Source organism: Ctenopharyngodon idella, chromosome 15 (genome assembly GCF_019924925.1).
Source record: "Ctenopharyngodon idella isolate HZGC_01 chromosome 15, HZGC01, whole genome shotgun sequence".
NCBI lineage: Eukaryota > Metazoa > Chordata > Actinopteri > Cypriniformes > Xenocyprididae > Ctenopharyngodon > Ctenopharyngodon idella.
Genome location: NC_067234.1, coordinates 5,793,627 through 5,806,843, shown reverse-complemented (window position 1 = coordinate 5,806,843; position 13,217 = coordinate 5,793,627). Strand labels below are relative to the sequence as shown.

Sequence of the window (13,217 nt, the reverse complement as noted above, 5' to 3'; positions counted from 1 at the left end):
CATCAGTTCAAGGCAGTGTTCAGCAAGTCCCGGGCTACCTCCTTACCACCTCACCGCACTTACGACTGTGCTATTGATCTGCTCCCTGGCTCCTGCCCTCCCCGGGGTCGGATCTTCTCCTTATCTCCCCCCGAGCGCTCAGCTATGGATACCTACATTAAGGAGTCCGTTGCAGCTGGCATCATCCGTGCCTCTACTTCCCCGGCTGGGGCGGGTTTCTTCTTTGTTGAGAAGAAAGACGGGGGTCTTAGGCCGTGTATTGATTACCGGGGCCTCAACAAGATCACGGTTAGGAATCGATACCCCCTACCTCTCATGGCCACGGCTTTTGAGCTGCTTAAAGGGGCTTCCATTTTTACTAAACTGGATCTCCGCAATGCTTACCATCTTGTGCGTATCCGGCAGGGGGACGAATGGAAGACTGCCTTCAACACCCCCACGGGCCACTATGAGTACCTTGTGATGCCGTTCGGGCTCACCAATGCCCCCGCAGTGTTCCAAGCACTGATTAATAATGTTCTCCGGGACCTGCTTAATCAATTCGTCTTTGTATACCTTGACGATATCCTCATTTTCTCAAGGTCACTGGAGGAGCATGAGGGGCATGTTAACAGGGTTCTCCAGAGACTCCTTGACAATCATCTCTACGTAAAGCCAGAGAAGTGTGATTTTCATGTTACCCAGGCTCAGTTTCTCGGGTTCATCGTCACTCCTGGCCACCTGGAGATGGACCCTAAGAAGGTTGAGGCAGTTCACAACTGGCCCATACCTGCCACAGTCAAGGAGGTTCAACGTTTCATTGGCTGTGCGAACTTCTATAGGAGGTTCATTAAGAATTTCAGCTCTGTGGTGGCCCCCTTGACGGTACATACCAAGGGAGGAGGAGCCAAGATTCACTGGGGTCCAGAGGCAGCAGGGGCTTTCGAGGTTCTCAAGCGCCACTTCACTTCCGCTCCCATTCTTTTGATCCCTGACCCAGAAAAACCTTTCGTGGTGGAGGTGGACGCCTCAGAGGTGGGGGTAGGGGCCATCCTATCTCAGAGGGGTGAGAATGGAAAGTTACATCCTTGCGCCTTCATGTCTCGCCGCCTGTCGGATGCCGAGCGCAACTACCACGTGGGGGATCGTGAATTGCTCGCGGTAAAACTTGCCTTGGAGGAGTGGTGCCACTGGCTCGAGGGGGCTCAGCACCCTTTCCAGGTTCTCACAGACCACAAGAACCTAGAATATCTCCAGCAGGCTAAGCGGTTGAACACTCGGCAAGCTCGATGGTCTCTGTTTTTTAATCGATTCCAGTTTCTCCTATTTTACAGACCCGGCACCAAGAATGTCAAGCCGGATGCCTTGTCTCGAGCCTACTCTCCCGAGACACAAGAGAAGCCTTTGACCTCGATTATTCCGAGGTCTAGGATTGTCGCGCCCCTTCAGTGGGAACTGGAAAGGGTGGTGCGAGAGGCCCTTGCCCGTGAGCCCGATGCAGGCGGTGGTCCCGCTGGACGCCTGTTCGTTCCTCTATCTGCCCGGGCCCAGGTCTTGCAGTGGGGTCATGAGTCTCCCTTGACTTGCCACCCAGGAAGTGCTCGCACCCTTGACTTCCTCCAGCGGCGGTTTTGGTGGCCGTCCATCAAGAATGACGTTAAGGTCTATGTGAAGGCCTGCCCCGTGTGCAATCAAGGAAAGTCTACACGTCAGCGTCCTCAGGGACTGCTCCGTCCCTTACCTGTCCCCCGCAGGCCATGGTCGCACCTTTCTCTGGACTTTGTTATAGGACTCCCACCATCCCAGGGCAACACATTCATCCTGGTGGTTGTAGACCGGTTCTCTAAGGCTGCCCGGTTCATTCCCCTGCCCAAGCTGCCTTCGGCCAAGGAGACTGCAGAGCTCCTCATGAACCTCATGAGTCTTCCGGATATTCGGTATTCCCCTGGACATTGTCTCCGACCGAGGTCCCCAGTTATCGTCCCGGTTCTGGGGAGCCTTCTGCAGGCTTATTGGGGCCACAGCCAGCCTATCATCTGGGTTCCATCCAGAGTCTAATGGCCAGACGGAACGGATTAATCAGGATCTGGAGACCACTCCGCGGTGTATGGCGGCCAGTAATCCCACGTCTTGGGCCACCTATATCATTTGGGCTGAATATGCCCACAACACCCTCCAGTCCTCGGCCACTGGACTATCCCCCTTTGAATGCCAGTTTGGATATACCCCCCCATTATTCCCAGAGGAAGAGGCGCAAGTTGGTGTTCCCTCAGCCCAGCGCTTTGTCCAACGCTGTCGGCTAACATGGAGGAAGTCTAGGCATACCCTCCTTCGGACCTCCCAGAGATACCAAAGTCAGGATAATCGCAGCCGCCGGACAGCCCCTAATTTCCGAGCTGGTCAAAGAGTTTGGCTAGCTACGAAGAACCTGCCCCTCCGGGTCGAATCCAAGAAACTTTCCCAGAAATACATTGGCCCTATTCGCATAGCAAGGAAAGTTAACCCTGTTTCTTATCGTTTATTTCTCCCTCGTTCCCTTAGAATTAACCCCACATTTCATGTCTCATTACTAAAACCTGTCTTGTCTTCTCCCTTTAATTTACCTTAAATTTTACGGTATTCAGAACAGAGCAAGAATGAAAAATAAGAAGCTATAAAATTATGTATTAACTTATAAATTTAAAACCCATATTAGGCTATAGTGGCATTCATTATAAACAACATACAATCATGGCAAAATGAATTTATTTCAAGCAAAACTGAAACGTCATTGGGCTCACATACCTCTCTCATTTGGCAAGAATCCAAATGTTGTATTTACGATGTAACATTTAACTGATAAACTTTTGTTCATTATGTAATCAAGGCATTGTACTTCACTTGTGCTCCAATATCCACATTGTAGTGTCTGTTCAAAATCGGATCTGCCCGTCAACTTCAGAATCTTCAGAATGCTTTTAGCCTCCTGAACTGTGCATGTAAATCACGAATCGGCTCCGGCAAGTCCGGGACCAATTGCCCCATTGGCACCTTTGTTACCCCAGTAAAGAAAAACAGAACATATTCTCACCAGCTCCAGGGGCTTCAAAGAGTCAGCTTCAAAGAGTGTATTTAAAGGTGCATGTATTTATCCCTAGTATATAAGCTTAGATATGACTGTAGTTGTATTTTTAGTTTTTGTAGTTTTCTTCTAAACGATAAAACTCAAGTATAAACGGTATCTCCCCTTTTATGTCTTTGCCATCTGACAAGTTTGGTCTCATTGTAAAGCTTTCGTTATGCTCTAATTGAAAATGTATGTCACATGACTGTAAAATGCATTGTTCTATTTTTAATGGTACTTTGAAGAAAATGTACTCAGATCTGACACTTCATAAACCATGCAAATTATGTTATAAACGGAGACAAAGAAAGAGTTTGCCCGCCAAAATCGCACCCTCATCATTGGCTGATGTACCCCAGGAGGCGTTCTGGTCTGTTGTCCTTAAAACACAATGACACGCGTCTCTCGATTGTCTCTCGATTGTCCCTTGCCATTTCACGCACGCCTCTCCCGGACGTCTCGGCGACCGCGCTTCCATCACGCGCCCCCCCCCCTCTTCTGGACAACTGTCTTTTTGGTAACAAGTTTCTTTGTCAAACCCTCATCATCCGTCGCCCGAAGTCTTCACTCTTCATTGCCTAGGAGACAGACTCCTTCTCTTTATTTTCCGGTTATCTTACTCTTAAGTTAAACCCTTGTTTGAAAACCCGCCGAAGAACACCTTCTCGGAAAAGGACCAATCGCTTCAGCCGCACACACCGAAACTCCTGCAGAAACACGAAACGACCACAGCACCTGAACCTATGCAAGTATAGAACCATTCTTTTCGAAGCGTTTTAAGCTCCATGTGTAAGCTGAGTTTCCTTGCTGGCTCTCAAAGGTTTTAACTGTTCGTAAGTTGCCATTCCTTTGATCACCTCTTTTTTCTTGACTTTACTTTCGCTTTCTATATATGTGTATTATTTGTGTATGTTTAGTAGTATAGTCTCTGTATTCGTAATTTCATATATTAAATACATTATATTCATGCTCGATTGTTTTTTTTGCTCATCCAACAAACCCAGGTCACTTTAACGTTTCGATCCAGTATCCTTGCTTTACGCATTGATGCTAGAATAGGAAGTCTTTCTCGTGGCCAGAGAAAAACCTTCCTTTTATAATCGGCTATGAAGAGCTAACGGTTTGAAATTATTATCAAACCAGAACTAATCATATATGTAATTGATTATAATTCGTTGTAATTAATTCACAATATATGTATAATTCCCTCTCGGGTCGGTATATGTATTATAATTAATCATAAAGCTTTATGATTTATTATATTCATATATTTCACCCATAAATTAATTAAATACCTGTACAGTTTCGCTACAACATACAATATCATCCTTTATATACGCAAAAACATGTTTGGCTGGGCGCTGACTGGCAAAGATTGTACTTCACACTAACTCTAAATCTTACGTACATGAGCTGAGACCTGACGCGAGATTTGATCGTAGCCATATAGATCGTGTCCATATTGATAAATGCCAAGTTTTGCTTGGAAACGACCCTATGCCCAGTTTTCTGCCGTACGTTTGTTTTATAAATGAGGCCAATTGTGCTTATTGTATAATAAAGAAAACAATTTATTAGCTACAAAACTGCTTGTTTGGCATTGTGTATCTCTTGTGAATTTTTAAACTGGTTTTGTTTCTCCTTCTGCTTTTGAGACTGTTAGAAGTAGTGATTAATAATAAAATAATAATTATTAATAATAAATACCACATTGTTCTCCATGTACCAAAGGGCGAGACCAGATGAAGCACCATCTCCAGCACTCTCACACCTTTCTATGAAAAGAGATCAGTCAATGAATTGGCCAATTGCATTCAGCAATGAAACACCTAGTTACATTGGGTATGAAAAGTATGAGGATTTACTCTGTTTTAAATGGTGTGTTTGTTGCATAATAAGGAAAGAGAGAGAAAAAAAAATATTAGACATACAACTATCCTTTTCTTGCTTATGTCGTATGTCTCTTTTACATTGTTAAACTTAAATTTTCTGTCTCCTCCTGACAGTCCAAGACCAGTTGAGGCACCATCTCCTGCAACTTCATACTTCTCTTTAAAAAGCAACCAATCAATGGATCGACCAATTGCATTCAAAGACAGAACTCAGCCTTACAGCGTTAAACGGTATGAGAAGTTGCATTCTTTGGTCAGATATATGTGCCTGTAGTGTGGTTACAATGCCAAAATTTCAGTAGTCAGTCAAAAAAACCCCAAAACTTTTATTTAAAATATGAGTGTGATATAAACAAAAACGTGAGCAAAGAGCATTCCTTTTATAAACACTGAAGCTGTCAATTCACAGAGTTGTACTATCGGTACTGAAGAAAGAACGGCATCATTACACTTTTACATTTTTCAGCATCAACTTCATACTGAATTTCCGGTACTTATGATAACACTGTGAACTTGTGTCTACATTAGAGGTCCTATTAACAAATCAAACTATGCTCACAGTATATAATAACTCTCACAGTCAAATAACTCTCACAGTCTGAGAACAAATGAAGCACCATCTCCATCACCCTCACTCGTGTCTGTAAAGAGTGATCAGTCAATGGATAGACCCATTGCATTCAACAGTGGAGCGCAAAGTTACATAAAGGAGAAGTATGAGAACTTACTCTGTTAGTCCAGGTTTGAAATATATTTTAGTCATGTTTTCTGATTCTGAGTACAGCTGTGGTCATTTTATATGTTTTGTATGTTGTGATAGTTGTTTATAACCTCATTAATACTCTCACAGTCTGAGACCAGATGAAGCACCATCTCCAGCACTCTCACACCTTTCTATGAAAAGTGATCAGTCAATGGATCGGCCAGTTGCGTTCAGCAATGAAACACCTAGTTACATTGGGTATGCAATGTATGATAATTTAATTGTAAATGGTGTGCTTTTTGCATAATAAAGAAAGAGAAAAAAAACAACAATTTATTAGACATACAACTATCCTTTTCTTGCGTATGTTGTATGTCTTTTTTAACATTGTTAAACTTAAATTTTCTGTCTCATCCTGACAGTTTAAGACCAGCTGAGGCACCATCTCCTGCAACTTCATACTTCTCTTTAAAAAGCAACCAGTCAATGGATCGACCGATTGCATTCAAAGACAGAACTCAGCCTTACAGTGTTAAACGGTATGAGAATTTGCATTCTTTGATCAGCTTGTAGTGTGGTTACAATGCCAAAACTTCAGTAGCCGGTCCCAATACCAGTAAAATTTCATGATTCTCTACCAATTTTGATTTTGAAAAAATAGTGTAACACTGCCTTTAACTATTTAACTGTTTTATTTAACTCTTTGAAAATAAAGAGCATTTCTTTTATAATCACTGAAGCTGTGAGTTCACAGAGTTGTACTGCAGTCTGTACTGCAGAAAGACTGGCATCATTACATTTTTTACATTTTCAGTATCGACTTCGTACTGAAGTAAGGGTACTTATGACAACACTGTGAGCTTGTGTGTACATTAGAGGTCCAATTAACAAATCAAACAACTATGCTTTAACTCTCACAGCCTGAGACCAGATGAAGCACCATCTCCATCACCCTCACTCCTGTCTGTAAAGAGTGATCAGTCAATGGATCGACCCATTGCATTGAACAGTGGAGAGCAAAGTTATATGGGAGAGAAGTATGAGAACTTGCTCTGTCAGGGGATTAAATTCAGCGTGCTTACTGTACTGTGCTTGTTTGCATAGCATCTCTCTTGTTCAGTATCTTAATCTCATTTTGTCTCTCCTCCTGAAAGTTTAAAGACACATGAAGCTGCATCTCCAGCACCTTCCCTCACATCTCTTAAAAGTGAGCATTCAATGGACCGACCAATTGCATTCAGAGGGGAAACACAAAATTACATGGTCAGAAGGTATGAGATTGTATGCTTGCTGAGTATTCAATGAAAAAGTTAGTTATGTTAAGTTTCTAGATCAGAAATTCCCAAAACCAAAAGTTGAGACTTTCTGAAGAAGAATTATTAGAATTATTATAAAGAATCATTATTATAAGTAATCATTATTATAAAGAATCTGATGCTACACAATTTGCTGACCAAATTGCCCATAGTTTAAGGGTGCTTTCACATTAGCACTTTTGGTGCACACCCAGGTTCGATTGATGTCAGAGTTCAGTACGTTTGGATGATGTGAACACTGTCTTCTGAACTCGGGTGAGCACCCGCGAACCGTACCTGAGTCCATTTGGGGTGCGGTTCAAGTGAACTACGGTACGGTTCGCTGCTGATATGAAACCAAATTGCGGAAGTGAACCACTATTAATGCTGTATTATTTGATAAAAATGTGTGTTTGTGTGTGTGTTTCACTCACTTTCCCAATGAGCGTGACTGACGTGCTGCAAGCAGAGAGCTGTAGTGTAGCCTATCTCATTTCTGCTCGCCTTCAGCATTCTACATTTGCGGCAGATAGACACAAGTGCCGTTACGAACAAAACCATCGGTTCAAAAACAAAAATATATAAGTGAGGAGCGCAACGTTATGCATTTTGCTGCCTTCTCCTGCACCGTTGTTACTAAGCAATGGAGTAAACAGCTGCTGGTTTGATGGTGCAAACAAACCGCGGGTCGGACCCAAATAATATAATATGAACACAGTCCAGTGGGGGCAGGAGGAGGGGGAGCAATCAAACTCGGGTTCGGTCCAGGCAATTGAACCAAGTGTGAAAGCACCCTAAAATGTGATTTTGGCAGGTTTACTTCAATATATTAGAAACTGTCAGACGTCCTTTGAGAAAAAAAAACTTAGACACAAATACAAAACTCCTGAGCAAAGGATGTTTACAGTAAAGGCTGATTTATACTTCCGCGTTGAGTGTACGGCGTAGCTATGGCGTAGGCTGTTTGTACCACGCGTAGCCTATGACGTAGCTTGACATGCACCTCTTCAAAAATGTAATAACGCGTCAATTCTACGCGGACCACAAGCGCTGTGATTGGTCTGCTAGAACCCCTCCCTCGGGTCAAAAAACTGCCGTGGAGAAAGAGGAGAAGAGCGAGCGTTTTCAACTTCCATAGGAATAAAAAAAAAAAAACCACTGTTTCAGGGGACACATGCAGTCAAACTGCAACAAAAGTCGTTACCTATTTGCCGCTTCTATTTGTAAAGCCGCCTTTCCACTGCACACGACAAACGACAGCCGTTGGACCGGAAGTCATTCATTTCCAATGGAGAGTAGTATGGGGGCTGTGTGGAGTTCCGATCATATGCGAATGCGGAAATTTCAGATCCAATTTGAGCTTCGGATGCGTTGAAGTATTTGAACTTCTGTGGCTAGACCGTATGCGACCGGCCGACCGGATATGATGTATTCTAATCAAAACTATGAGCGTGAAGTTAGAATTACCAATATTTTAACACTTTAACGTTATTCTGTAAACACTATTTCTGTAAAATGGTGGTTATTAATAATTATGTCAGAAAAAATATATTTTATAATTATTAAATTAATTTTTACGTTGATTAGCTCCATAAAATCTACTGTTTTTATTTTAGATGTATTGAGGGTCATTTGCTTTGTATGTGTATATTCATATATGCATAAACGTTACATTCATTAAAATCGCTCAGTTTACCATGGTGGATAAGCCGAGAGCAACGGTTGCTTCACGACCAATTTTAAAGTTCCGTGCGACTGCCGCTAGGGGGCGAAATGCGACAATCGGATGCGAATGTCGTGTGCAGTGGAAAGGTGGCTTAAGCTTCTCTGACAACGTACATGACAAGCTGCTTCTTCTTTGGCTTTTGCCTTGATATTCAACATGACCGCGGACACTGCCTACTAGTGGTCTGCATGCACATCGACGCGGACAACGACGCAGAAGTATAAATGAAAACAGATGCATAGCCTACGGCGCAGAGGCTCCGGCGTAGGTCCGACACAGAAGTATAAATCATTAAGAGTAATGACAGATTCATGACAGATTTCATTCTGCATTTACAATGTTGTTTTATAAGTATTCCTTTTTGTGATATAAAGTTTTAGGCACTGTACACTCAGAAGGTTTAGGCACTCCAATCTTGTTTTTACTTTGTAAAACTGTGTTTACAATCATTGATTTACAGTTGAAAGTAATAACCAGAGATGTTCCCACAGCACACTTTCAGCCACTCTGCTGACAGAGGATCACTACAAGTGTCCAGTGTGCACAGAGGTCTTTCAGGATCCAGTTTCCATGTCGTGTGGACACAGTTACTGCAAACACTGCATTGAGATCTACTGGAGCAAACCAACTCAAGCTGGAGGTTACGCTTGTCCTCAGTGCAGAAAGAGGTTCAGAGGTCGTCCTGTGTTGGGTGTAAATGTTGCTTTGTCTAAACTGATCGAGGAACTCCGGAAGGCAGGATTTAGTCCAGCTCTTCCTGCTCACTGTTATGCTGGACCTGAAGATGTGCCCTGTGATATCTGTGCTGAGATGAAGCTCAAAGCTGTTAAATCCTGTTTGACCTGCACTGTGTCTTACTGTGAGACTCACGTCAGACAACACTACACAGTACCAGCACTGCAGAGACACAACCTGGTGGAGGTGATTGTAAAATTACATACAAATTTTTGGCAGAATAAATAGCTGCAGGGGCTGCATATTTAAATTAAAAAATAATTGTGATTAGTTACAGTTCCTTGATTAACTAATCGTGAAACAAGCTGATTACTGCATTCTGTTTCGATCTCCTACATCAAAGGTTTCTATTAAAAAAATATATGATTGTAACCAGTCACAGAAGTGGTTGTTGAGTGCATGAATGCAATGACTAATCAGTGCATATTCTAACCACAGTCCATAAGCCAAACAGTAACGACAAAGCATTCCTAATGACTGAAGTTCAAAAAGAAGCCACATGATACATGTCCATAGGCTCGTGAGAAATCAAAACACCAGTGTTTTGTTAAATGCAAGCCGAATGACTATGTTTGTAAATGCAGTGTTTTGCAATCTTGCAAATGTTGATATTGTAATCAGATATTTATTGTGCAGTGCAGACCACGTCATTGATTATAACATTGAGAGTGTTTAAATATTTTTAGTTTGCAGGTGACCTTGGAGTTGTATTGACTGACATACAAATTTTAAATGAATGTGTATTTTAGTTTTATTATAACTTGACTTGCTAAGTATGTTTTGTAAATTAGCTTAAACTACTGATGCTATTTTGTTTAGGCTATTATGTCAATACCTGACAGTAAGGACATCAAGGAGATCAAAGAGCTTCAAGTCATTGAAGAGGTAAATAAAGAAATGAGAAAGATGAGTACAATATTTTCTGAACAGAGAGTGGTTAATTCAAAAAGATATATGCAGCACAAATACAAACATATTACTATTTTTTCTGACAATATTCACATAACTTTTTTTTTTTGCTTAGATTTCAAGGGATGAAAAAGCTGAAAATTTTCATCCAACTAAGTGCTTCTACAGTGGGTTTTCCTGTAATGGTATGATTAGTACTCCTCTTACAAGCTTATTTACAGCAGGTCTTAGAAATATCACCATATGATTATTATAGCGGTAACTTGATTTAGATAACTTTACGTTTGACATCCTTTCAAATGATAAATAGAAATAGCTTATATTTGTAAGTAATAAAAGCATTTGGATAAAAGCATCACCTAATTAGTAAATGTAGCTAAATAGTATAATTTGAAATGAAATGTGTTAACAAATATCACAATCTTGGCTTGACTTCACCTCAGATTAATCATTTTTTTACAGCAAATATTATGATTTGCTTCTTATGTGGGAATCAGTGAATGGCTCCAGTGCCACAATTTGGAAATTACAGAAAACATGCTATATTTTGGAATTTTGTATCTGTTATTTTTTGTATATTATTATGAGTTTAAGCATATAGCTTGTAAGATATATATCTGGGAGAGAGGGTGCATTGTTTACTAGCCTATTTTGTAATCCAATAAAAGAGGTGTACTTTAATATTTATATATATAATGGTTCAAAATATGTTTAATAATGTTTTTCAAGGGCTTTTCTAAAATAGCTGTCAATTAAATGTAATACTGTGTACATTTCCCCCAAAATCACTCACAGATTTGCCTATAGATGTAACTGAGATTGCAACGCTTGGACGTCCTTTGGATCTTGGAATGTTGTATGACTGTCGCAATGATTCATTTACTTCAGGTTGGTCTAACCTTCTCATTTACTCTTCTCATTTTCTCTATTATCTGTTATTAATAGTGTAAGTATACTATTTTACAACAGAGATATAGTTTTAAAAGCTCAAATGTAGTAAGTACATGTTCATGTCATTTTCCCCTTTTCCATCTTAAATTTTACAGTGCAACTTGAGTGGAAAGCTGCAGCTAATACTGTGTACTACTATTTAAATTCGCTAACTAAAAGTGCTATGTTCTTATTTTTATTTATTTATTTATTTATTTTTAAACATTAAACTATTCCATACTGCCTCCTCTTAGGTTGTCGTGATGTGAATTGATATTGTATGTGTAGATGGACTGAAAACATTTTTTTAAATAAGTAAAATTGAAGTAGAATATGCTGTAAATGTGTTTGCAGATGGCAATCTTTGGGATAAACACACTGTAACAAGTAACAGAATATCTTGGCCCCAACTGAAAACACATCTAAAGGTTTTGGAAGATGACTCACTTCAGGAGAGATGCAAAGCATTTGAAATGTCACCTATGTTACGAGTAAGTGCTCTGTGTGGTCTTATGGAGCTAAATGGAGCTGCAGCTTTTCTGAATCACCCAGTTCAGTCTCAACATCAGGACAGATTTACACTACACTATAAAACCACCACCAGACTGGACATGATCAGCCAAAGACTGTTACAGGAAGGAGCTCCTACCTCAGCCATTAATGCAACCACAGCTACACATGTGATCATCGCTGTGTTCTATGGAGCTCAAGCTTTCTTTGTTTTTGATAGTGAGAGAATCAGCACAGAGAGAAATACAGAAATGGAAAATGTTATCAAGAAGCTTACCACCACTCTCAGTGCAAGAGATGTGTTCTCAAGTCTTAATGAAACTGAAAAGGCAAACAGCATTTTATATGACTGCAGTCTGTATATTGATGTGGGTGACTGGAAGAGTTCAGTGTCTTTTGACAAGGCGGTGGAGATCTATAGTTCTCTGCCAACACTGCTTGGATCCAAAGGTGAGAGAGCAGTTCCTCTGAAGGTCTGGCTGTACCCTCTGAAGAAACTGGACAAGAGCTCAGTGTGTGATGCTCTGAGTGGAGTCAGTGAAAACTTGATGCACCAAGCTGAGAACATTATGGAACATCTGAGGAAACAGATCAGGGTGTGTCAGGACATGATAACAGACTATGGTAATCAGACTGTGATTACTTGGTTTCCTGCTTTGGAGGAAAAACTTCAGAACTTTTCAGAATTTCTACAAGAGTACATGACAGAGTTTCAGAGAAAAGCTGCTGAGATTATTGAATCCATAAATGTCAAGGAAGGTGACAGACAGAAGAGTTTTCAAGAACTTATCAGTAATTGTAATCAGTCTCCATTCAATCCAGAGAACACACATCAATGGCTTGAGAAGAAAAAAACTGATCTGGCGGTTTTAAATGAGTGCAGAGCAGTGAACATGACCATTGTGAAATCACGAGAGGAGCTTCAGTATGTCATTAATGATCCTTGGATGAACAATGTATTTTGCTTCACTATTTCATCAATGGAGGCTGAAGATTATTTTCTCACAGCTCTGAAGCAGCACATTAAATTAATGAAAAAGTACACATTGACCACATATGATAGCATAAAGCCAGAAGATTCACTGCAGTCATTAAAGCTTGTTTGTGTCAGTCAGAAAGTACTTTCCGACCTAAACGTATTCATTGCTGCCAAAGAGACAAATGAAGATCCAAAGCAAACCAAATTCATTGCTGCATTTGTACCTGATGATAGTTTTCCAGAATACTCTGTGCAGTTTTACCATGCTGGGACTATTATGAGCTGTAATGTGAAACTTCAGACAAAGCCAAATCTCACCCAAATATCTCACATAAAACACTGTAGCATGTCCCTTAAAATGAATAAAACACAAAACAGAAGCATTGAGGGGTATTTGGTGGAGTACAGAGCTCTGGATGATGATGGAATGAACAACAACACATGGAAACGGATCAT

At 40.9% G+C, this 13,217-nt stretch overlaps 1 protein-coding gene across 1 annotated transcript in view; it reads left to right on the top strand.

The window, feature by feature from the left end:
- LOC127496077 (uncharacterized) overlaps positions 1 to 13,217 on the top strand; it is a 485,656-nt gene that overhangs the window by 10,570 nt on the left and 461,869 nt on the right. The window contains exons 4-13 of the mRNA XM_051863678.1: positions 4,814 to 4,924; positions 5,089 to 5,205; positions 5,825 to 5,935; positions 6,100 to 6,216; positions 6,598 to 6,714; positions 6,832 to 6,948; positions 9,190 to 9,619; positions 10,253 to 10,318; positions 10,458 to 10,527; positions 11,138 to 11,230. Of these exons, the coding sequence (XP_051719638.1) occupies positions 4,814 to 4,924; positions 5,089 to 5,205; positions 5,825 to 5,935; positions 6,100 to 6,216; positions 6,598 to 6,714; positions 6,832 to 6,948; positions 9,190 to 9,619; positions 10,253 to 10,318; positions 10,458 to 10,527; positions 11,138 to 11,230 (1,349 nt within the window). The remainder of the gene's footprint in view (positions 1 to 4,813; positions 4,925 to 5,088; positions 5,206 to 5,824; positions 5,936 to 6,099; positions 6,217 to 6,597; positions 6,715 to 6,831; positions 6,949 to 9,189; positions 9,620 to 10,252; positions 10,319 to 10,457; positions 10,528 to 11,137; positions 11,231 to 13,217) is intronic.